Source organism: Myotis yumanensis, unplaced genomic scaffold (genome assembly GCF_028538775.1).
Source record: "Myotis yumanensis isolate MYYU_CA2020_CCGP unplaced genomic scaffold, mMyoYum1.0.hap1 SCAF_2, whole genome shotgun sequence".
Lineage (NCBI taxonomy): Eukaryota > Metazoa > Chordata > Mammalia > Chiroptera > Vespertilionidae > Myotis > Myotis yumanensis.
This window is the reverse complement of record NW_027223753.1, coordinates 215,936,231-215,958,914: the sequence shown is the minus strand read 5'-3', so window position 1 is coordinate 215,958,914 and position 22,684 is coordinate 215,936,231. Positions and strand designations below refer to the sequence as shown.

Sequence of the window (22,684 nt, the reverse complement as noted above, 5' to 3'; positions counted from 1 at the left end):
AGGAAGACAGCTGAGAAAAATTCTTCCCTTCTGAGCAACGTGGTCGATATGGTAAAGAAGGTCTATTTATTTCGTATGACAGCACATTTCACAGGATATGTACAGAATGTATACCACTGACTGTAATATATACTTCTATAAAGTACAGTTATAAATATATGCCACATAAGCAATAAAGTTCTTACATATAAACAGCAACCTATTATCGAGAACAAAGAATTCACAGAGCCTTAGTGTCTAAATTCTGCTCTGCTTCTAATAGAACTGGTAGATATTTCAGTAAGACACAGAATAACGGCCAGTTATTGGCAGCGTACCTTTAACTTCCATAGCTTTGTGCACTTTCAGCAACTTGCCGAATAGAGTTTCCGATAAAGGCCACGGTGCCGCACAGCATGTGTGTTTCAGGCAGTAGTTCAGGTTCACCGGGAGACTGCTCACGGAGCCGCTGTTGTGGGTAAGGAACTGTTTGTCTAATAGAGAGCACATACCACACACTAATCACACAGAAGCTAAAGCCACCATTTGGACAAGCTAGTTCACATTTGAAGCATGTTGCTTAGAGTAATACTGCCGTTTAAGACACACTGATGCTGAAATGCTTAGGACCCCAAAAAGCACAGTAGAAAACTCACAAGTCCCTGGCTGTTCACAGAGGGTGACGTCTATAAATAGTGTGATAGCGTTTAAGCATCTAGAGAAGTACTCTGACTATGGGTTTGCTTTCTGTGGTGACGTGCAGTGCAGTTCTGTGCTTTTCCACTTTCTTACCAGGGACCCCGCTTCCTGCCATCCCCTGACGCACATCAGTGAAGGTCCAATGAGGACTCGGGGTTTCGGTGGACATACACAACGCTCTATAGAAAGGAGCGTTAACCTAAGTCTTATGGGTACAGATGACTTTAGCTTAAACTGACAACAGCTGCTCACGGATTTTGATTAGGATTACTTAATGATAGCAAAATACTACATTCTGTAAAAATTCCGTGTACTTCAGAAAACGAATAGAAGTGGGTCAGTGGATGCAGCAGAGCAGGAGAGGGGATCTGCTGCCAGGAGGCGCCAGAGAGCTTCCAGCAGCGCCCGGTGGGCCCCAGCCCCTCAGGGAAGACCCAGTTCAGAGCGCCCCCTTCCCCCTGCTCTCCCTGCTGAGGAAGCCTGGCACACACCTTCCTGTACAGAGAGAGGACACCTGGCGCTGAATTCCGCACTGAACCCATGGCCTGTGCCTCGCAGACACACGGCCACCGGCTCCTTGGAAAGGGCTGGAGTGTGTGCGGACAGTGACTTGCGACAGGTGCTTCCAGCTGCCAGGACCCGTCCCAGAGGGAAGGCCTGGGGCCTGGAGTGGGGAGTGCCGAGGTGTGTGCGTGCGCACGTGCAAGGAGAGAAAATGCTGTTTCAGGAGTAAGGGTTATTTTAGTTTTGGAAAGAAAATTAATGTCCAAATTTCACTTAGAGCGGTCCTTCTGATAGTGAAATACTGAAAAAGAACTCTCAGAACTTTTAGATACAGATTTGGTCTGAGTCATGCCCTAGAGTTTAGGTGAGTGTTAGCCTGTGTGTGTGCATACACCACACGTGTGTGCGCATGTGTGCACTCACTCTCTCTAGCAATGCCTCTCTGAGTCCGGTCCAGCTCTTTGGTGACTGCTCGGGAGGGCGGAGCCGGGCCAGCCAGGAGCTGCGCGTCTTTCTGAGATTCTTGGGGCCTCACGAGGATCTGAGTGGGGTCTACTCCCCAGAGTAGTTTTGAGCACTCTTTATGGCTACTGCTCTCAGTTATCCAAACAGAAACACACCAGAACTCCAGTTAATAATGAGAAGGGTTTTCCCTATTTCCAATGTACACATACTCCAACTCTGTACACGTGACACAGTGGTATTTCTTGACATCAGTGCAGGAACAAGGACTATTGCACATAATGAATAACAACGCCCGGTTCTCTCACTCTGCTGTCCCCTGTGGGCTATCTTTCTGTGAAGTCTACAGCAGGAGCAACCGGGGCCAGAGCGGTGAAAGGGTCGGCTGGAGGGGCGGGGCCTGCGGGGAGTGCAGAACCGGGAGGTGGGGGCGGCCTCCGTGAGGGCAGCACACAGGTGGGAACACCTGTCCCTTGACCCCAATCATCTCCAAAGGTCACGCCTGGGCCGGAGGACGGGCCTGGCCGAGGGCCCAGGGAGTCTGGACAAGCTGCCTTCAACTTGGCTCTCACACCGAAGTCCTCCTCTTCCTCGAAAGTGACCCACCCCCTCGGGGGGCTGGCGCTCGCTGTGGCCTGGACCTGCGGGTCGGAGCTGTCCTGGAAGCCGGGGGGCTGAGCAGGAGGCTTGCCGCTGCTCTGGCCCCAAGGCCCGGGAGGAGGGAGGGGAGCACAGGGGACAGGCTCCACAGGCCGAGCCGCCGCCTCTGCGTCCCTGGACGGGGCTCTGAACGGGTTCGTCCTGCCGGCGAAGAGGTCGGTGCCAGGGAAGGTCGGGGCAAATGGGTTCGGAGAGCAGCGCACGTTCTCCTGGGATTGGCTCCGCATGGGAAGTGGAGGCAGTGTCGGCATGCAGCTCACAGAACTCAAAATGCTGATGTTACTCGATGTTGCAGGAGGCAGGGGGACCACCCCCTTGGGGCCCGGGGTGAGGACAGGGGCGGGGTGCACGGGCGGCTGGGCCTGTGACACGGCCAGCACGCTAAGTGACAGGTCTTCAAATGGGTCGCTCTTCGACGGTGATTCCAGTCTGACCGAAGGGACGCCGTTGGGTCTCACCTGGAAAGAAACAGCACCGAACCGTCAGAAACACATTTAAAGCGACACATTCTCTGTCCCTGGTCCCTGAGCTGGCTCTGTCTCAACTGCTCTCGATTTGGGGGCAGGGATACAATTTAGAAAATAGGAAGCAGCTTGTGTCCTGCTGCTCTGGTGGGTTAAGATAACACAGCTAACATCTCACTCTTGAAAAGCTCCCAACTGAGTAAGCCCACTGTAAATAGAGCTTATTTCGTGCATGCAAGTATTGATTTGGTAAAACGGAATGGTACGGGATTAGCCAATGAGTTTTGCTCATGCCCCGTTCTCTTAGACGTCAGCACAAACTGGAGAACCCGTTGATGCTAAGCCCTGTAAAATTCAACACCCATCTGTGATGAGGACGTGGTTTCATTCTTCTAAATCTATGCTCAGTTAGGGCTCATGTGACCATGGAAATGCAGCCGCAGGGATGAGCATGAATGATTGGCGCACTTGCATTCCTGAGTGAGCAACGCGCCCTTCCTGCTCCCAGGATGGACGGCCCGGCCTCCTCTCCTTCGGAGAACCAGCGGTGAGTGGCGGGGTGACTCCTTAACTGACCTGCCTCATCTTGTAAAACGTCCCCCAGCGCCCAGGTGTGCTGTTCATCATCAGGCAATGGTTCCTTGACCGCCATCATTTATAAACCCACTTCTATGTGGTTTATTCACTATGACCACAGCGCAGCTGAGCCCGTGGTGCGCGGTGCTGGCACATGCAGCTGTGCCCGGGCTGGAGGTCAGAGTCCGCGGCCTCAGTACACATTCGCTTGGGCCTGTGCACAGGAAGCCGGGGAGGGAAGCGCAGCCGCACTGAGCTGGGGACCTCCTCCCAGGGAACAAGCTTTGATCCCAGCCACAGGGCAGAGCAGCTCACCAGGCACTTGGTTTTAGTTTGAAAACTGGGTGGATGACTGGATGTTAATGCCTAATTTAAAAATAAAACAAACAGGCCACTCGGTTGAAAAGAACAGGAGAGGGGACTTCTAGCAATGGAACACAATGGAGCGCTGCCAACATGAATTTAGCTGTTAAGCCAACAACTACAGGTTCATGGGCCGCTGCAAACCAGGGCGGCGGTCCCCCGCCAGCGTCCACAGGCCTCGCGAGCAGGGCCTCGGGCTGAGGACAGGGAAGGCCGCGCCCCGGAGGACGGGAAGGGAAATGAGCAGCGTCAAGTATATGAGTGTCTTACTCAGCTGGCCCACAGCACACTTTACACTTGAATAAATAAGTGTGTTTTTCCTCAAACAATGACAATAAATTTGTAGAAAATGAGAGCGTGATCATGTCTGACTCTAAACTGTATTTGGAGTGAGTGAAGGTAAGCGGCTCGCACATGGACATTACTTCAAACTGATCCGAGGCCTCGGGAAGTCAGTCAACCCCACACGCCAGTCACACCTGGGCTGTTTATGGTTAACCCCACAAAGCAGAGCAGGGCCCGCCTGGTCTCCATGGTGACACCCAGTCCACACCAGACGCCACAGGGAGGACTGACAGGCCAAGCCCGGCGTGTTCCCAGAGAACGGTGTGGGAGGGACTTTAACTAACCCCGTTATGAAATTAACTTTCCATCTCTCTACCATCAAGTCTTCCTTACTAAAAACAATCTTGCAACTAAAATTATTTGAAAACATTTTTTTCCAAAAGAAACCCAAGAAAAAATTTAATTATGCCAAGAATCAGTTTAGTTTTGCCAAACAGACTTTCATATACATAAAGCTTACCTTATTGAAGTTATAAGTTTTAGTTTTGTTAATTTTCATTAAAAAAAAAAAACAAAGCAAAATATCATAAAGCATAAACAAGAACTAAAATGGCTCCTAAAAATTCAAAATACTAAGAAAAAAAAGCAGGTTTGATGATATGAGAACAGAGTTTATTAATGTGACAGGTGGCTTTAGAAATGGGTGGAACTTAGATGTATGAAGCAGAAGATCCATACATCTATGCGCTACGACAGATGAGAAGCAGGTAGGAGGTTGAGAAACAGTCCGATACCTGTTACCCTGACGGCCGCTCCTGCTTTGAGGGAAGGAACACAGACAGCAAAGGAAAGAGTTAGGAGGACGTCGGAGACAGCCAGCTACCCCCGCGATGCGCTCTCCACGCAGTGCCGTTCGCAGGCCACAGCGAGAGTTCAAGCAACAGTTCCAACTTACTTTGTCGTTTTGAACAAAAAATGTGTTGCTGAATTAGGGCTCAAAGTTCAATTTTATCTGAGGTTGATTACTAACCAACGTATTTAAAGTTTATTCCAAAAATAACAATCCAAATAGGTTTTCAAAGCTCTAAAATATTCTAAGCAGCCCATCATGGATGAAAGGTTTGCATCCCCCGCCGCCACCCCCATTCAATGATGAGAGAGAGTCATGGATCGGCTGCCTCCTGCACGCCCCACATTGCGGATCGAGCCCGCACCCCGGGCCTGTGCCCTGACCGCCCGCACCCCGGGCCTGTGCCCTGACCGCCCGCACCCCGGGCCTGTGCCCTGACCGCCCGCACCCCGGGCCTGTGCCCTGACCGGGAATGGACGTGATCTCCTGGTTCCTGGGTCGACACTGAGCCACGCCGGCCGGGCTCATTGTGTTTTTATGTTTCAAATACTTTGCAGATTTTGGGCAGAATTAATAAAGACATGAAAGTTACTAAATGTTCAATTCTAAGGCTATTTCATATTATCAAAATATCACATATTGTATTTAAAAACCTCATCTTTTAAAACTTATAGCCACTGCAGAAGATTTTAAAGTTATAAGTGTTTATTATGTTTTGAATAGGCATTATTCTTATGGTTCAAAACCCAAAAGGACACAAGGTAAAACACTCCCCTTCCTCCGGCCTCCAGCATGTACTTCCTGGGAACCGCTCTGCCAGCCTCCACAAGGACAGTCTACAAAGAGCAGGACCCTCAGCCCCCAAGAGAGTGTGGCCCGGCTGGGGTGGCTCAGTTGGTTGAGCATTGTCCCATGAAGTGAAAGGTCGCCGGTTCGATTCCCAGTCAGGGCACAAGCCCAGGACGGTAGGCAACCCATCCATGACATCAATGTTTCTCTCTCTCCCTCTCCCTGTCTCTCTCTAAAAATCAATCAAAACATTTAAAAATATATATACATATATATATAATTCATTGATAATAAAATACATTGTTCATGATCAGAAACTTAAAAACAAAGTGTGTCTGTGTATATAATGTTCACAGGAATTAGACATCAAAGACTGAGGCAAAAAGAGCATTTAGAATTTAAAACAAACGTCTTTGGTAGTTTTGATGAACCAAATACAAGATTCCAGAACACAATCTCCCAGGCCCCACAGAGCACGCGCTGCCTGCCACGAACCACGAACCACGGCCACTCCCCTGAAAACCAGGCTCCGAACAATGGAGAGGACCCTGAAAATGACCTCCAACCTCCTGCTCTTTTGTGACAAGATGACCTTCTGCTAAGACTGACTCTTCCCTGACAGTCTGCCCCGGGCATTTTCCCGAGCAGTGAGTCCTCAGCAACGTGTGGTCAGGCTCTGCAACTGTAAGTGAAACCGGGTCAGAGAGTGAGACCAGCTCTAGCCGCCACAGGCCACCGATACGCAGTCAGGTGCCCAGGGCACCTCGTGGGCGTGAACATGGAACCCAGCACCTGCTGCCCCGGACCCACTTTCACGCTGTCCAAGAGCCTTAACCATCACAGAACTTTAGGAGTGAAGTCACTTTACTCTGGAATGGACGTGCGCTTTCTGTCCTGAAACAATGCTAGAAAGCTCCGAGACGACGAGTTGGAAAGATTAAAAAAATACAATAGTACATCTCACAAGAAAATGAGAAAAAACTCATGGCCACTGAGAGTCTCAGGAAAGAACAGTGGACACAGTATCTTCAGGACCCTCAATTTTCTGAACAAAAAGATGCAGCCTACTTTTAGGCATTAATTAGCTTAAGCGAATATATTCTTTTCTTGATTATATGTCCTCTTCCAGCTTTTACAAATGTGACTCATAGTCTGAGTAAATGCTAATTGCTAACAATAGTTACAATTTTTTTTAAAGGTTTTCTTTTCTTTTTTTTTAATATATTTTATTCATTTTTTACAGAGAGGAAGGGAGAGAGATAGAGTGTTAGAAAAATCGATGAGAGAGAAACATTGATCAGCTGCCTCCTGCACACCTCCTACTGGGGATGTGCCTGCAACCCAGGTACATGCCCTTGACCGGAATTGAACCTGGGACCCTTCAGTCCGCAGGCTGATGCTCTATCCACTGAGCCAGACCGGTTTCGGCAATAGTTACAATTTTAAGTCACATTTACTTTAATATTTTTTTCACTATGTAGAAGCATAAACTTCTGTCAACTAGGTAGACACACTCAGACATCTGTAAAAATAAATGCAAACTACAACTCATCAATGTGTCTAAGGGACATTGCCAGTATGTAATATCTCTGTACTTCAGACCTTCCTGAAGTTTAAATGCAGACTTAAAACTTTACACATTTCTTTGGCCTTGATGGTATTCCCCAGTTAAAGCTTTAGGATAAAATAAAATGTAAGGCCAGATACAAATGTACTTACTAAATATAAATTCTATTTTAGTAATTTTTCTGAAAAGATGTAACAGAAACCAAGTAAAACAGCACCCAACTAAAAACACAACATTCAACTCGCGCGACTGCTCCTGCGTGACAGGAACTGTGAGGGACACAGCAGCCTTGCTGCGGGCGCCGCCTCTCAGGCACCGCCAGCCCCAGGCCAGGGCGCTGCTTCCTGGGCGGCTCCACGCGGTGGCAGTGGATGGTGTTCCCTTGGCGACAGGCCTGCTGCCACACCCGCCACCGAAACGCCAACAGGACAACGGCCTCGGCTCCGAGGACCCAGGGCCTCCCCGCAGGGCACCGGGGCAGCAGCAGCAGCAGGAGCGGAGGACCTGCCGCTGAGAATCATCAGCCAGACCATGAGCTGGCTCCTCAGGGGACAGCAACCCCCACGCGAGGTCGGGGCTGCGCCGACTGTCTCCTCCAGGAGTGAGCGCCCCAACTGATCGCTGGCTGTGAAAAGCAACACGGAAAACCCACCACTGCCAGCACCCGACTATTTACCGCCCGCAGGAAGTTACGCACCGAGACCGTCACAAACACTTTAAAAGCCAACGAGCCCCATGGAAAGTCCCTAAAGCGCCCCCTGTAGGCTCACTCTCAGAAACGCTGATCTAAGCAACAGGCTAAAAAAAAGGCAAACCCTTACACATCCCTTTGTCATGTGACTATCTGAGACGTCAAATGACACTCACTGGTTGAAGTCGTATCTTAAGATGCTATTTCTACTAACAAGAAAGAGACAGTGAAGCCGGATGTCTGTCTGTCACTGAGAGCCGTGCTCGGAGCCGCCACGGGACTCACCTGCGGCTGCGCCGAGGGCTCGGAGGGCAGGCTGTGGGAGGACCTGCTCCGGGGCGGGGGCTGGGGCGGCGTCTCCAAGCCGGGCTGGGGGGCAGCCTGAGGCAGCGGGGCTGCTGTCGGGACGAGGGGCTCCTGCATCTTTGGACCAGGCGGGGCGGCCTGAGGCTTCAGGGGTTCAGGAAGAAGAGGTGAACCTAGAAAGTCATTTTCCGAGTTAGGTGTTTCCTGGGAAACGGTGTCGAACCCTCTTCACACAGAGGCTGGGGCCTCGGGAGACCTGGAGGCCGTGCCTACCTCTGGGGACTTCGGAGGCTCTGCCCTGGCTCTCGGCAGCCGGCCTCCCAGCAGACGCCGCAGACACCCGGGCCTGGCTCTGCGGGGCGCTGATCACCCCGGCGCGGGGCGGGATCGCCGGGACCGTCTGCACGGAAGAAGCACAGGGATCACCTCAGACACGCGCTGCTCTCCGCGGGGAGACTGGCACCCGCCCGCTCTCCTCTCCTTCCCCTTCCCCTCCCTCCTGGCATCCCCAGCTGGGCAGGCTGGCTGCCCTGGATGGACAGCCACCCCCTCCCCCGCTTAAGGTGGGCATCTGTTTCTCAGTTGACAATGGGCCCCGCTGTGCGGATGAAGCTCATAGAGGCATTTCATCTTCAAAGTGCCCCTCGGTGGTAGGCAGCACTTAAGTCGAGAGCAGGCATGGCTGCGGCTCTCACGGCCACCAGCCAGAGAACAAAGCCAGGCAGCAGCTGCCGGGCGGTCCCTGCCCACAGGCCACGCCCCAGGACAGCAGGTGCAGAGACTGACGCCGAGGACCGATCGAGACTTGGTGCCAGCACAGAAGGAAGAGCTCTCCGTGACTCCTCGAGCTGCTGAGAACAGCCCTTTACATCCTCACCCGAGAATATTTTACACAGATTTGGGGGCGGGGAGTGTGTGGTAGTCAGTGAAGAGCGATTTGCCATCTTTCTGGGCACAGGAGAGCGGGGACAGGAGTCTGTGGGAAGCTCCCTCCGACATTAGTGTGATGTTTAGGTTGGAGGATAAATAGAGTTATAAGAGAAAAGACAGAACATCTCTAGCTTAGAAGTTTTATGAGAAGCCTAATGAGAAATGAGTCGTGGCCTGTTAATTTCTAGTTATTGTAACAGGTCCCGGTTCCCGCTCTCCGCTGAGGGCTCCCGCAGGCAGGGCCACTGACCACTGTCCACTTCCTTCTTTCTTCTTTACATTACTCCCACCCGAGAGCATGTTCTTCGGGTGAATAATGGACGACTATGCGAGTAAGGGAAGGCGTGAGGAGCACTGGGACAAGCCCCTGCCCTGCTCTCTGACACCCCGTGGGAACCAGTTCTGTCACGGCTCCTTTTCCTGAAATCTTATTACAATGATGGACTTGAACATCCTTCTCATTGAAGGGTGACTATCTCCTCACTAGCCCCTCAGGAAGCAGGACCAGAGCCGCCCGCACACCCCTTCACAGAGGCAGAGGCCGTGATGGGCCACACGCCTTCCCCAAGGCAACCCTTGTGGCTGGAAGCAAACTGGGACCTCGAACCCAGACCCCCCGCCCCTGGCAGGTGCTGCCTACCGGTCTGGGCGCGCCGTGTCCAGCGGGTCCTGGGCCCGAGAGTCCCGCTGGAGGCAAAGGCTGGCTGTGGCCTGGAACAGAGTCACACGTGCATTTGAGATTTAAGACAGAAACGAGAAATCGTGCACTGACTTCCCCGTCTAGTCACGGTCTCGTTCTAAGGAGAGCGGCTCAAGCCAAGTGCCTTTACCTAGGTTTTCTCTCCGCGTCGCTCCGGGGCTTTGGGGTGCTTTGAAGCGGGAAAGAAAACACAGTCGTGAGTGAACAGCACATGGCCCGGGGTGGGCTTTGGATAAGTGAAGGTCATCGGTCCTGAATGCCCCGAGAGGGCTCCTGAGCACAGACCCGCTGACACGGCTCCCACCACACGCTCGGGGCGGCAGCCGTGGGCGTCCCGATGGGCAGAGGGCCTGGGAGGCGCCCTGTGGGGTTTCTGTAACAATCCCACGGCCAAGGCCAAAGGCAGGCGGCCTCCTAGCTAAGTCTTTGCCTTAGGTAAGAAGTGGGCCACGGTGCAATGCAGACCTCAGGTTGACTCTTTTGAAAGGAAACTGTTGTATGAGACACATCAGCCCCTTAACGACTGTCATCACCATGAACGGCTTCTGCTCTTAAGCATCTTTTAAGCAAACTTAGTTCAGCATCGTTACAGATAAAACTATGTTATGTGGCCGAAACCGGTTTGGCTCAGTGGATAGAGCGTCGGCCTGCGGACTGAAAGGTCCCAGGTTCGATTCCGGTCAAGGGCATGTACCTGGGTTGCAGGCACATCCCCAGTAGGAGATGTGCAGGAGGCAGCTGGTCGATGTTTCTAACTCTCTATCTCTCTCCCTTCCTCTCTGCAAAAAATCAATAAAATATATATTTTTAAAAAAACAAAAAACAAACAAACAAAAAAAAACTATGTTATGTGAAATCACTCACAGGTAATTCCTGGACCTGAATTAACAGGGCTTATCTATATTAAAAGCTCAGGGTTAGAATAGTACATTTCTAAATATTTGACTTATTCTGGAAAGGATTTTGAAAGCATTTTCTTTAAAATAACATTGTACAGTAACTTCACATCCTCAGCGCATATGAAATAGATACCGAACAGCAGAACACCGCATAGGAGTCGCAAGGAAAGGAAGGGTACCCATTGGAAACTGGACACACAGAATGAGGGAAAGGAGGCTTCAAGGTGCACAGAGGGGGGGCGTTCGCGCCTGGTTTGCCTCCTGCACTGGAGGGGCTGACGTGTAGCTTCTTAGAAGGAACAGAAGCCGCATGTTGTCTGGGGCCCGCAGCAGAGCAGACGGCGGGCACACAGACAATGTCTGCGTTAAACTTAATTTTGCAAAAAGACTCTGTCTACGTGAAGCTCCTCCTACTATTCAATCAGGACAAACCAGTGACGTAGACGCCTGCCCATCCGCCTCCCTCCCCGGGAAGAGCGGAGGGACGGGCCTTCTGTCTGCACGGCCGCTGCAGGGGGAACGTGTGCGAGGAAAGCCTCTGCCACCTGCTCACCTCGCCCCGAGGGTCAGAGCTGAACCTCTGGTAAGAGCTCAGAACACGATGGCCAAACGGAAAAACTCCATTTGAATTTCATTTTAATTTCTGAGACTACGTTAGTCTCTCAGAAGTTCATTTTGCTTCCTTATTTCTAAAAAACTCTAAGAGCATAGAGTGACGTTCTATAAGCTCACTGCCTTAAAGAGTTACTGGTTTACAGGGGAAATGCACACATACTGCCTATCAAGGGTCACTAGAGGCAATTTAAAAAAACTAAATCGGATTTCTAAGTTGGTAATATGACGTACCTTTTCACAAATTCATTAAAGATTTACTTTCTACTGGTTGTTTTCCTCACTGAAGGAGAATATAAACAGAATTATCAAGGCAATAAAACCAAAAGCAGGCGTTTGAAACAGGAAAAACTAGCATTTCTCTGAGTCCATGGGAAAATGACCAGCTAGCAGTGTTCTGCCGCTGTAATGCTGAAATAACTTAGCAATCAAATATGTACCTCCACCTGAGCTCTGGAGTTTTAAATGTAGTTTCCAAATAAACTACATTTAAACCCAAAGTGATTCGGTTGCTAATAAACATTGTCCTTATGTTTAGAAAACGGAGGCGTGAGATTCACGGCAAGTTAAGACAAGGCCACGCAGAAGGCAGGCTGTGTCCGGATGGCGGTTCTGCCGGAAACAGCTCGGGACGCCCTGCCGCCACGGCGCGTGTGGGCTGCTGGGCGAGGCGCTGTGTGGAGCGCCGCCGAGCCAACGCTGGGGCTGTGCTCAGTCCCTGTGCTGAGCCCGCGGAACCGAGCCTGGTCCTGGGAAGTGAGCCTCTGTGGCCACTGCCTCTCCTGACTGAGGGCCAGGGCCTGAGGCTGGCGAGCAGCCCACGCTGTCCATCGGGAACGGGCAGCCTACACTGAGCTCCAGGCCTAACTGAACAGGAAGAGAGTGGGAGTTTGGAGCCATTAAAAATATAAATGTCATTCACTTTGACTTTTACCAAACAAACCTAATGCCTTTCAGTTACAGAGATCAAACTCCAAACGCCATGGCCACGTGCGCAAGTGATAACAAACAAAACGGTTACCTCCAAGCTCCTTCCTGGCCAGCGCAGGACTCCTGGCCCCTGGGCCCCAGGAACACGCAGCAGAGAGGAAAGGACAGAGTGAGGCATGAGATGTCAGATGCGCTAGCCGTCCGCCGTCAGACACCATGCAGGAGCTATGTGTGAGCATCTTGCTATTACAAAAGCTGTTATTTAATGCAAGCACTTCTAATAACTCCAGTAACAACACATACTTATTAAAAAGAACACCGAGCCCTCACCGTTTGGCTCAGTGAATAGAGCATCGGCCTGTGGACTAAAGCAGCGATCGTCAACCGGTGGCCCCCGGACCAGTGGTGGTCCGTAAGATCCAAAAGGTTGGCGACCACTGGACTAAAGGGTCCCAGGTTCGATTCTGGCCAAGGGCACACGCCTGGGTTGCGGGCTCGATCCCCAGTGGGGAGTGTGCAGGAGGCAGCCGATCCATGATTCTCTCTCATCGTTGATGTTTCTATCTATCTCTCCCTTCCTCTCTGCAATCAATAAAATAAAATGAAATAAAAAGAACATTTACACAAACATGTAAAGCTTCATAGTAAGTATGTATGTTCTCTGGGTCTGACTATACAGTGAACAGGAGTTAGCATGCTGCATCAGTCAGCAGCAACGACGCAGACTTGCACACCTGGAGAGGCAGCTCCGGAAGCCTAGTGGGCAGACTACCCGTGGTTGCGCCTGCTGTGTTCTGCAGAGAACGGCGAGGAAGTAGCAACAATGACAGAAAGACAGTGACATCTAGAAGCTGAGACCTGATCCGTGTCTCGGGCAGGGCTTTCTGTCCAGCAGGGGGATGCGGTGGTCTGTTACCTGAAGGCGGAGGTGGTCGCTGCGGGGGCGCTGGCCGCGCGGGAGGGGCCCCCGGGCGGGGAGGCGGCGGCCGCTTGGGCTCCAGGACCTGTGGAGCATCCTTCTGAGGCTGCGCGGCTGACGGAGCGTCCACGGGAGAGCCGGGAAAAGCACCTGGGGAGAGGAGAGCAGGGTGCAAGGGGTGTGAGGCGAGGGACGGTGCCTCCGGCCTCCGTGTTGTACTCTCTATCCTGTAATTTCCTCAATTTGCACTGTCGCCAGATGACACGCACGTTTAGTGTCAGTAACATACGCAGCTGTGCCTGTCACACGCTCTGTGCCGCGGGGCAGTAATGCTCGCTCCGCGTGGCTGCTCACCAGGCCCCGGTGCCTCCGGTACTCAGCGGCCGGCAGGACGGCACCGTTGTGTGAGTTACTGGCAGCCGCTGAGCAGCAGAGAGAAGAAAAGGGAGGCTGGCTTTTCCCTAGGCCTTAACTTGCGCTTCCTTAGCGAGTGGAAGGGGCAAACCAGAGGCGCTCATGGCATGGAAGATGCTGGTCACGTGGACAGTCACTATTCATGAGATAGAGACAGCTTCCAAAGACGCACCGTCCAACCTCGGAGGACTGACTACAATTTCAATGCAAACGTCTGCTGTCTCTTCCCGTTTCACACGGTAACAGGCCATGTGCGGCTGCAGCGCTAAGCCAACAGCAGGCTCCTCACTACCACAGGGACAGGCATCGGTTAAAGACGGGGCCAGCCAGGCACGGGACAGGGATGAGGACGAAGTCTGGCATTGTTTCCACATAGGGCGCCTCCTGAAAGCTTCCCCTTCCTCCACGCGAGCCTCCGCCCACCTGCTCAGGAATACAGCCCCCCGCCCCCCCGACTCTCCCCGGGAGCTCGAGGCGCCGGGAAGGCCACCCGAACCCGACCACAATACACACTCTGTGGAGGCGGCTGCCCCGGAGTCCTGGACGGGGTCCGGCTTGGCCTGACGGGCAGGGAGGGCAGGGGGACGTCCGCCATGGTGGGCGACTGGCAGGGGCTGGTCCGCGGGGAAGAGCTGGGGGACGCGCCGAGGCCGCAGCCCGGGGACGGCTGCAGGTGCTGGGGAAGAGCCTCCTCCACCTCGGCGCTGTAGTCGTCCACGTCCCCTGGGGAGACAAGGGCAGGTCATGCGGCCTAGCTTTCCAGGCTGTGCTCACCAACCTGGGTTAAGGGGGCAAGTACAAAAGAAGCGTTGCTATCTGACACGGACGCAGGCGTGGGCTGTGTGGGCATGGATAGAAGTTTATGGTAATGGGACCAGGTCAGCACAAGCACTCGGACAGAACACGCCTCTCAGAGCCACAGGCCGTGGGGACCAGACTGGGAGCTGGGCTGGCCTGGACTTCCACGTTCCACTGGGCGGTGACCATCTGCTGCTGTCCCTCCACCTCCCACTGCTGTGGCATGGCCCCTCCCCGCCCCGCCCAGGCGCCCCTCCCGGAGCCTCCTCACTAGCCTCCCGGGGCCCCCACCCCACCCCTCAGACTCTCTTTGCTTTAGCTGAACTGGTTCTCCAGGCCTCCTCATCTCCTGACCTCAGCGCTGGAAAGTGGAGCCAGGGCATCCCTTGCCACCTCATTCGAGCGCCAGAGCATGAGTCTTCATGGACTAAAGGCTATTTCTCTGTGGCCTTGCCATCGGAATTTACCTCCCACCCTCCACCTCGCCTGCTGCCGCCGTCTCCAACCCCCACCTTTCCTCCACACGGAGCCCAAGCAGGGCGAACTGACAGAGAGCAGGACTGTAAGTGACATCTTCCTGGGTGAGTCAGAGGCCACGGGACAACCCTCCAACCTAAATACCCTGGTCTTGTCCTTCCTCCCCCACAGACACTCTCCTCCACTCCAAACATGCCCCCCCCCCCCCGCCCCGCACTCCCCACACCGCCTCCGACCACCACCTCCCGCTTCTCAGTCTCCCAGTCTCTCCTTTTATTTTATTTTTTAATCCTCACCCGAGGATATTTTTTCCATTGATTTCTAGAGAGAATGGAAGGAAGGGAGGAGGGGGGAGGGGAAAAGAAAGGGAGGAAGGGAGGAAGGGAGGGGGGGAGAGAGAGAGAGAGAGAGAGAGAGAGAGAGAGGGAGAGAGGAGCATCAATGTGAGAAAGACACATCAATTGGTTGCCTCCTGCACACACTCCAGCGGGTCTGGGCTGGGGATGAAGCCTGCAACTGAGGTACATGCCCTTGATTAGAACCGAACCAACCACGCAGCCAAACCGGCTAGGGCTGAGCCAAACGTCCTTAAAGAGCATCTGCAGACACTGCACGCCCACCTCCGTCCACACTTCCACCTCCGTCCACACTTCCACCTCCACCCACACTTCCACCTCCGTCCACACTTCCACCTCCGTCCACACTTCCACCTCCGTCCACACTTCCACCTCCACCCACACTTCCACCTCCGTCCACACTTCCACCTCCACCCACACTTCCACCTCCACCCACACTTCCACCTCCGTCCACACTTCCACCTCCGTCCACACTTCCACCTCCATCCACACTTCCATCTCCACGCCCACATCCATCCACACTTCTACCTCCACGCCCACCTCCGTCCACACTTCCACCTCCATCCACACTTCCACCTCCATCCACACTTCCACCTCCATCCACACTTCCATCTCCACGCCCACATCCATCCACACTTCTACCTCCACGCCCACCTCCGTCCACACTTCCACCTCCATCCATACTTCCACCTCCACGCCCACATCCATCCACACTTCCACCTCCACGCCCACCTCTGTCCACACTTCCACCTCCATCCACACTTCCATCTCCACGCCCACATCCATCCACACTTCCACCTCCACGCCCACCTCCATCCACACTTCCACCTCCACGCCCACCTCCATCCACACTTCCACCTCCACGCCCACCTCTGTCCACACTTCCACCTCCACGCCCACCTCCATCCACACTTCCACCTCCACGCCCACCTCCGTCTACACTTCCACCTCCACGCCCACCTCTGTCCACACTTCCACCTCCACGCTCACCTCCACCCACACTTCCACACCCCAGCACCTGCTCCCCCCCCCCCCTCCCCCAGGAAGGCCCCAGCTCCTCTGCCATTTGCTTCAGGGACCAAGGGACCAGCTGCTGCCTTCGAGCTTCCTCTGCGACACCGGACACACTGACACTGCCTCCTCGTTACCATTTCCTTCCTTGGCTTCTAAGCCACCACTTTCTCTCGGCTCTGGCATTCCCAGTGGCTTCTTCACATTCTCCTTTCAGGCCAGCCCTCTCTGGCCTTCACTTGGTCTGTTTCTCTGCTCGCGATTCCAGGGCCAGTTCCCTCCGTCTCTGCAGTCCCTGTGGCCTAGAAGCACGCAAGCGCGTGTTCCATTAACAAACCTTCCAGGTCGAAGTCTGCCGCGACCTCCGCGTCCTCGCCCAGCAGCGTGGAGCTTGTCGACGAAGGCAACGGGACGTTAATCTTCTCTAAACTTATTTCTTCTTCCAAATTCTTGATCCAGTCGGGACTTTTCAAAGTAATCGTTATAGTCCGGCCCAGTAACTAGTTGAGCGAGAGACATAGACAGCAGTTCATTGGCCTGGAAATGAACTCTCTTGGAATACAGTGGCTGCCTTGCTCACACAGGTTTAACGCAGACCAAGGCAGCATACTGCTCCACACACTGATTTTAACCAGTTCAAACGCCTCCACGCTCCCGTTAGAAGCACGTGCTGCAGCAGCTAAGGCCTTTTCCCAGGACACAGAGCTGTGTCCTCTGCTGCAGCCAGTGTCTCCCCACCGGGTGCAAGTTCACCCACAACTGGCTGCATAACATGGCGCTTCCTCTGACCTGGATCCACATGTTAACTGTCCCGTGTGAAACAGCCACAGAAGAAACAGTAGCAAATCTTCTCCTGTCCACACTGGAGTTCCTCAGCCCCAGGAGGAACATGAATCATCACACAACGCTCTCCACAGAGTTTACAAAACTTTGAAAGCTTTGTAAGGGACCGAAGTGCGGATACTTTCTAAGAGTATAACACAGATGACTAGACTTGAGGGTGAGGGACAGAGCTGAAGGCGGGGCGGGAATTAAATTTTCAGGGAAAGGCAAAAGGAAAACTCAGAAGGGGGTAAAAGTTGACAAGAAAGGCCGACATAGGAGCTGCCCTTAAACATCACGTGGGATGAGAAAGGGGTTTTTAAGAGACAAAAGCTGGAATGACATTTAAAAGTCAGCAGTTCCCAGATGGCGAGGACACGGCGGTCACCAGGCGCACTGGGGAGAGCGCAGCACGCAGCACACAGCAGGGGCTGCAGACTGACGCCAGGGGTCAAGGCCAAGACAGCAACAGCTCCTGCTCCTTCTGGGCTTTGGGCCGTCAGAGCGGAAGCGCTTTCCTGGGTCTCCTGACTTACTGCTGCACGAGTGTGTTACGACTACATTTGGGAAAACAAACAAGACCCTACAAAACCTACTGCAAAAGCAACGTACGTGAGGAAATGTTCTCTCCAAGGAAGTGCAAGCAATGGAAACGAAAGGAAGCTCAGGAAATGCGTATGAAGCTGCCCCCACGGGAGAAATCGCGCTTGGATTTTCGTCCATCCTACCGAGTGACCATGCACTCGGACACTGAGGGTCCGTCCAAAAGCACCGAGAGAAATGGAGACGCAGCCCTCTGTGGCAGTAACCTCTCCAGGCACCGACACAAATGCCCCACGTGACATGTCAATCACAGGGAGTGGCATCCCCACTAACTAAAACACTTCTAAACTGGCTCAATGGGATGGATTGTTACCTAGGGGAATTAGTTTTAATTTTTAATTACACTTGACATTCAATAGTATGTTAGTTTCAGGTGTACCACACAGAGGTTAGGTATTTATATACCTGATGAAGTGATCATAAGTCCAGTACCCAGCTGACACCACGCCCAGCTATTGTAATGTTACTATGTTCTCTGTGAGCATTATTGTCCCTATGCGTGAAAAGGGGCCTGGGTACCACTGTCTAAGCCAATCCAACCAGCTCCTAGGAATCATGAGTACCTTCTTGTCAATAAAGCATTTGTTCATTTGATAGAAACCTTTCCTACTATATAGATGAGCCAGAATACCTGATTCAAATTTAAGAATTTAAAAAATTTTATATAACTAGTGGCCTGGTGCACAGAATTCATGCATGGGGGTTCCTTCAGCCCAGCATGCACCCTCTCCAATCAGAGACCCCTTGGGAGATGTCCGACTACTGGCAGTCAGACATCCCTCTCGCAATCTGGGACCACTGGCTCCTAACCACTCACCTGCCTGCCTGCCTGATCGCCCCTAACTGCCTCTGCCTGCCTGCCTGATTGGCCCTAACCCCTCTGCCTGCCTGCCTGATCACCCCTGACTGCTCTCCCCTGTTAGCCTGATTGCCCCTCACTGCCTCTGCCTCGGCCCCTACCACCATGGCTTTGACCAGAAGGAAGTCGGACATCTGGATGATGGCCTGTTGACCCAGTCTAATTAGCATATTACCCTTTTATTAGTATAGATAGATTATATGGGATAGGATTGCTTAAATGGGGAGAAGAGCCTTTTTTAGCAGGAGGAGATGCTCTTGGCAGACAAAAATACATAACCCCTATATCTGGACTGATAGCCAGCCATATGCACTACACTGCCAAACCGGTCATTAAAAAATTGAACCACTTTCTTACACCTTACACCAAACAGCTGTTGCCCTTAAAACCCCTCCTCAGCCCCCACCTTAGGTTCTGCCTTCACAGTTCACCCAATTTTGGTTCTGACTGGTCGGTTTCTATGCCAGTCAGCATCAGAAGCTCCGCCTCCTAGGCAGCCATTTGTGAGGGTTAATTTGCATATTGCCTCTTTATTATATAGGATAATTAAAATCAAATTAGATGGTAAACATGGTTTCTTCTTAATCTAGATCAATGGTTAATATCTTTAGGGACAGACCAAAATAATCCTGAACTAGTCAGACACCTAGTCTTAAGTAATAAATATTAAAGTTCTCCATAAGGTCTTTCCTCCTTTGGAACTGGAAATTCATTTAGATAATCTTGCTGCATTTGTATAAAAGCATAACCCTTGTTCACTTAATTACAGAAGAACTTAGAGTCAGCGAAAGCTACTCACCTCTTTACCACTGAGGCTCAGAACACTCAAGGCAGAACTTCCCTCCAAAAATGTAACCCACATTTTATCTTCTACAAACCTTCAAGAGAGAGAAAAACGAACAATAAAAAAACATAATTAATACCTCAGACATAACTAGCCCCATGACTCATCTGATGATGACTGATGAACAAGGGCCCGCGGAGGCTGGGAAGTAAACACTGGAGAGAGCAGCAGGCGGGTGACCTGGCGGGGGCGCTCTTCCCCCGAGATTCCGCGTCAAATGGCTTTCACACATGGCTAACAGGCGGCCAGAAGCAACGGGCCTGTGGTGAGGGCCAGCTGTGACCCCTGCTCATCTGCTCGGCCACCTCACCGACCACGGAAAGGGGCCAGAGGCTGAACAGCTCGCTCCAAGTGACCTTACAAGGCAAGTAAGTCACAGGACAGAGTCCGAGTCTCCTGACCCCACAGACCTGCGGGAGGTATGCTGACTGCCCTGGAGCAATGTCCTCTGACCAAGAAAGAAGACGGGGTGTTCATTAAGCCGACCTTGGACCTCCCCAAGGAGCCTGAGGGTTACTGACAGCCACTTGCTGTCTGGGGACTTCGATGGCACACATACGTGCACTGAGGTGCGCGCGCACACACACACACACACACACACACACACACACACACAGTCTCCCTTAACTAGGACTCAAAAGCATGAATTATAGACATTAAGAGGAAAAGACTAAAATAAAAGCACACGTGTGCAATTACTTTGCCAGCTTAAAGCAAGGGCCGGAACAGATTTCCACAATCACTCAATGTGCCCAGCTTCTCTGGCCCAACGTTATGAAGCTGCAGGATCCTATCCTTTCAAAGACAGAGAAGCCATCCTACCCAAGTACCATGAAGACCTCACCTGCTGACGGTGGGGAGCGCCCTCCTTCCTGTGGCTGCACTCAGACTCATCCCCGCCCCAACCACTGTTCTGACGGCGGCTCCAGGCACCCGTGGCCAACGGGGCAGGGCTAATGCTTGGTCCGATCCTTCATCAGCAACGTGCCCCTCACACATGTCTCACTTTAACAGAGACTCCGGTTCTAATGCCCAGGGATTTATGTAGGTCCCTCCAGAAGCTGTATTTTCTCCCCCTTTTCACTCCAAGGGTAAAAGCTTCTAGAGTTTCCCCTAATTGAGATGAGTGTCTACGTGCACCTAACTGTGTGCCGTCCATGTTTCCAGGAGCCTCCTGGTTACACGGAAGGGAGTTTAGGCTTGTCCCTCCCTGCTGGTGTCCTGCTCTGGCCCAGAAGGTGAGAATCAGTTTAGTCTTTCTGGTGACAGGAGTCCTTTCCTTGTTTACTTACTTTTTTTTTTCTTCTTAGGACTCTAATGTTTTATTTTAAAAATATATTTTTATCGATTTCAGAGAGAGGAAGGGAGAGGGAGAGATAAAAATATTAATGATGAGAGAGAATCATTGATCAGCTGCCTGCTGCACACCCCCTACTGAGGTTCAAGCTCACAACTCAGGCATGTGTTCTGACTGGGAATCGAACCCTCACCTCCTGGTTCATAGGTGGACGCTCAGCCACTAAGCCACACCGGCCAGGCTGAATAACGTTCTAGAGCATGGATCTCCCACAGTTTGGAAACAACAACATTCAATACTATTCAAACCCTAGGCAAGGCCCTTTCTAGTACAGAACATCTGGTTCAGGAATCATGAGCTGCTTTTGAACGATAAGTAGTTCTCTCACCTTATGAGAACCACTTCACCAAAATTCGCAAACTGCTGCAGAAGCTCGTCGATCAAAGTGTCATCGAAGAAGCTGCTTTCTGGCCCTGCGCTCTGGACGGAGACCAGCACCGTGGCGTCAGGCGGGCCCTGCTCGGCCAGGACCTCCCTGTAGACGCTCTGCCTCTCCTCGGCCTCCACCTCGAAGATGTCGATGTCGATGAGGGCGACCACGGGCCTGAGGCGCGAGGAAGACAGGGTTAGGATGCTTCCGGAAGGACGCGTGTCACCCTCCATGGCGAGCCCGGCGAACGCAGACGCGGCACCTGTGGTCGGAGGTCTTCAGCTCGGCCCGCCCGTAGTGCAGCAACGTGCCCGGGGTCCACGTGTAGAGGATTTTGCTTCCGTCTTGGAAACTGGCGTTGAGGAGGTCCAAGTCCTCCGCTGCAGCGAGACAACGGAACAGAGGGCGTGAGCGGCAGGCCGGCCGGCCCCTTCCTCGCACCTTCCGCCTCCGAGGCTGCCGCGCAGACACCCTCGCGGACAGGCAGCAGGTCTACATACCTTCCGGTCAGAGAGGCTTTTGGTGAAGTTACAGCGTGACATTTACTTAATAGCAAGTGAGAGGCGGCTTCACCTGAGGCTGCTCCAGGGCCTGTGCCCACACAGCGCTGCGCAAGCAATTCCAGAGCAGCCGCAGCTCCCAACACGTGCACGCACCCGACATGTCAGCGCCTCAGCTGGCGGCCAACTAAAATGCCGCCAAGTGCTTTCTCGCTTCTCTTTATAGGAAATAATGTCATTGAGACAGACTGAAAAATTCATGAAGTTATTAAAGGCCAATCTGAGAATATTTTTTAAAATCTGTTTTATATTTAAATTTTATTTATTCTATCCTAGGTAACCTCTGCTAAAAAGTAGTAAAGGGTGAAGGGGCCAAACATGGTGACGGAAGATATGACTGTGGGTGGTGGGCACACAGGTGGTACACAGACCATGTACCATAGAGGCGGACACTTGAAACCTACATGAACTCATTAACCAGTCACCCCAATAGATGGAATTAAAAATAAACAAACAAAACAAAAAAATTAGAAAAGTAAAAATAAATACAACCGTCTGTAAGAAGCCCCTCCTCTGACACTCACACCCCCCTCTCTCCCTCCCTCCCAGAACCCGCACCAACTCAGTGACGTGAGGAGCCACTTCCCGACCTGATCGATCAAAAGGCCACTTCCTCCTCCTCCAGAGGATGCGGTCGGTCCACGCGGGGGTGCGGCACTTTTCGCTGGTGTCATAGTCTTCAGAAAACAAATCATATTTATATGTCGGAGCAAAGGTTACTTTTCCTTCTAAAAATCCTCTAAAAATCTACAATAAACATATACAAAGTAAGTTATTTATATACAAAGTAAGTTGCTTACAAAGCAAAACATTTTCACTGAGGCAGCATTCACTAGTCTAAGCACTGAGGCCTCTCGTGACATCTGTGCGCATCGGATAAACACGTCCGATGCACGGAACAAAGCGAGGGAAGAACCCGACCCCTGGCCCCGGGCGCCCGCCTGACCTCGCACTGAGGAGCCCACCGCCCTGTCGGGACTTTGGAAGTCATCTGGTCTCATGTCTGTTCTCAGATGAGGACCCGGGGC

The 22,684-nt window shown here is 52.3% G+C and overlaps 1 protein-coding gene across 7 annotated transcripts in view; it reads right to left on the bottom strand.

Annotated features, from left to right (window-relative positions):
* Positions 1-28: 28 nt before the first annotated feature.
* Positions 29-22,684, bottom strand: part of SYNJ1 (synaptojanin 1) — a 60,234-nt gene continuing 37,578 nt past the window's right edge. For 2 of the 7 annotated variants that reach the window (XM_070407284.1, XM_070407286.1), the window contains exons 19-32: positions 22,247-22,403; positions 21,359-21,476; positions 21,055-21,270; positions 19,325-19,403; positions 16,579-16,741; positions 14,113-14,322; positions 13,183-13,335; positions 12,358-12,396; positions 9,956-9,994; positions 9,766-9,836; positions 8,469-8,595; positions 8,175-8,368; positions 4,787-4,810; positions 2,676-2,762 (exon numbers count right to left, since the gene is read on the bottom strand). In XM_070407284.1, the coding sequence (XP_070263385.1) occupies positions 4,790-4,810; positions 8,175-8,368; positions 8,469-8,595; positions 9,766-9,836; positions 9,956-9,994; positions 12,358-12,396; positions 13,183-13,335; positions 14,113-14,322; positions 16,579-16,741; positions 19,325-19,403; positions 21,055-21,270; positions 21,359-21,476; positions 22,247-22,403 (1,587 nt within the window). In that variant the 3' untranslated portion in view covers positions 2,676-2,762; positions 4,787-4,789. Of the gene's footprint in view, positions 2,763-4,786; positions 4,811-8,174; positions 8,369-8,468; positions 8,596-9,765; positions 9,837-9,955; positions 9,995-12,357; positions 12,397-13,182; positions 13,336-14,112; positions 14,323-16,578; positions 16,742-19,324; positions 19,404-21,054; positions 21,271-21,358; positions 21,477-22,246; positions 22,404-22,684 lie in introns of all 7 variants that reach the window. The other 5 variants (XM_070407281.1, XM_070407282.1, XM_070407285.1 and 2 more) reach the window with 4 other exon arrangements.